The sequence below is a fragment of the Montipora foliosa genome, chromosome 1 (genome assembly GCF_036669935.1).
Source record: "Montipora foliosa isolate CH-2021 chromosome 1, ASM3666993v2, whole genome shotgun sequence".
NCBI lineage: Eukaryota > Metazoa > Cnidaria > Anthozoa > Scleractinia > Acroporidae > Montipora > Montipora foliosa.
The window spans coordinates 50067538-50069087 of NC_090869.1; the positions used below are offsets into that span (position 1 = coordinate 50067538).

Below are 1550 nucleotides of genomic sequence, written 5' to 3' on the forward strand. Positions count from 1 at the left end.
AATGCCAACCAAGTGGCCATGTTAACCAAAAGCACAACCGATCACATAAATGCACTCATTGACCTGTAACATTAACAAGATCGGTGGGAACCAGACAAGCATTGTCCATTGACCAATCACAGTACAGCATTACCGGTGGCTCACTTTTTGAAAGGTGCTTTGTTGACATTTGTGAGCCATAAAATTTCAATGAAAATATAGTGTTTCCCTTATTGGATTCACATGAATAAAATATGCCAACAAACCATCAAGCATTTGCATAATGAGGAAGCCAGTTTGATTTGCGTCCTGTAAAAGCCGAAAAGCAGTCAAGCTCCAGCTGGGACCTATCGTCATTGAAAGACTTGAGAGAGCTTTTGTTGAGAAATTTGAAAGAAATGATATATGAAATGAATCATATCATTGATCTGCGGATATGAAATCAAGTAATTTTAGCAATTGTACATGTTAGCAATTGCTAAAATTGCGGCCATAAATGCGAGGATCATAGCTTTACTTGATTTCATATCCGCACTTCAGTATACAGTAAGTATATGATTCATTTCATACATAATTTCATTCATTAAATACATGTATCTCGCTTCTCACCGCGCCTATTTGTTAAGAAGCGATATGTTGCCAATATCCGGCGACTGATTAAAAGAAAACAAACATTCCTTAGTCAAGTTAATTATTTGCAGCATTTGTTTTGGATGAGCCCATCAACAGAATTTTGTGTATAGCCACAAGATTTACGTTGCCTAAAGGCCAAGTCATATTTTTGTCTAACTAAGGGAGCTTAAGGGCCCACTGACGTATTTTTTGGGGTGCGTTGCTAAGGATGTAATGGTTAAGTAATTTGAGAGAATTTGGCATTATTTTGGTCAGTTTGCAACTTTTGTAAGCCAATGACCCTAAATATGACGTCATCATACCACGCCTATGATCACGTGACCAATAAAAGACAACTCTAAATTTGTTTCCGTGCTACGCAATTTAGGTATTTAATCGATGGTTTGATAATTTGTATTCGTTTTTGCATCCAACCAAGCATGGTTTTCTTTTTATTTTCAAAAATGTTCTTTTTAAAGACATAAACGATACTGAAATACCTATAACTTTTTCAAAAAAGATGATTTTAAAAAATCAATGCTTAGCTATATTCTGTATTTGGGGGTGAAACGTGCCATGTAAAAAAATAATAATTCAATCTAAAACCGCCAGAAATTTAGCTTTTTTCTCAAACCGGAAGTCAGTTTGTTTACGCATGCGCAGTTGATCTGAGAACAAGTGCGAGAACCTTCGATGGAAACAACAGTTTGTGCGGTGACAGCTCATGATATGATGACGTCAGTTACCGGAGGTAACATTTCACTTCCTTAGTAACGCGCGAAAAATCCGTCTGTGGGCCCTTAAGGATCCCGTGCGGAAGAAGCAACGAACTGACGCTATTTATATGTACTCTACGATCACGAAAAAGGGTGAGGAAGAGTAAAAGAACTCTTGTTTTAGCCTTATCATCCCATAGAAGGCGTTTGACGAAGACACTGCAGGCAAGAGAGTCGAAAAAT

General features: G+C 37.4%; 1 protein-coding gene across 2 annotated transcripts in view; it reads right to left on the reverse strand.

Moving 5' to 3' along the window:
* The window catches only part of LOC138000351 (prolyl 3-hydroxylase 1-like), a 32483-nt gene extending 32416 nt beyond the window's left edge, over window positions 1–67 (reverse strand). The window contains exon 1 of one of the 2 annotated variants that reach the window (XM_068846695.1): window positions 1–67. This exon is cut by the window's left edge and continues 427 nt beyond it. In XM_068846695.1, the coding sequence (XP_068702796.1) occupies window positions 1–20 (20 nt within the window). In that variant the 5' untranslated portion in view covers window positions 21–67. The other variant, XM_068846687.1, reaches the window with a different exon arrangement.
* Window positions 68–1550: the final 1483 nt, after the last annotated feature.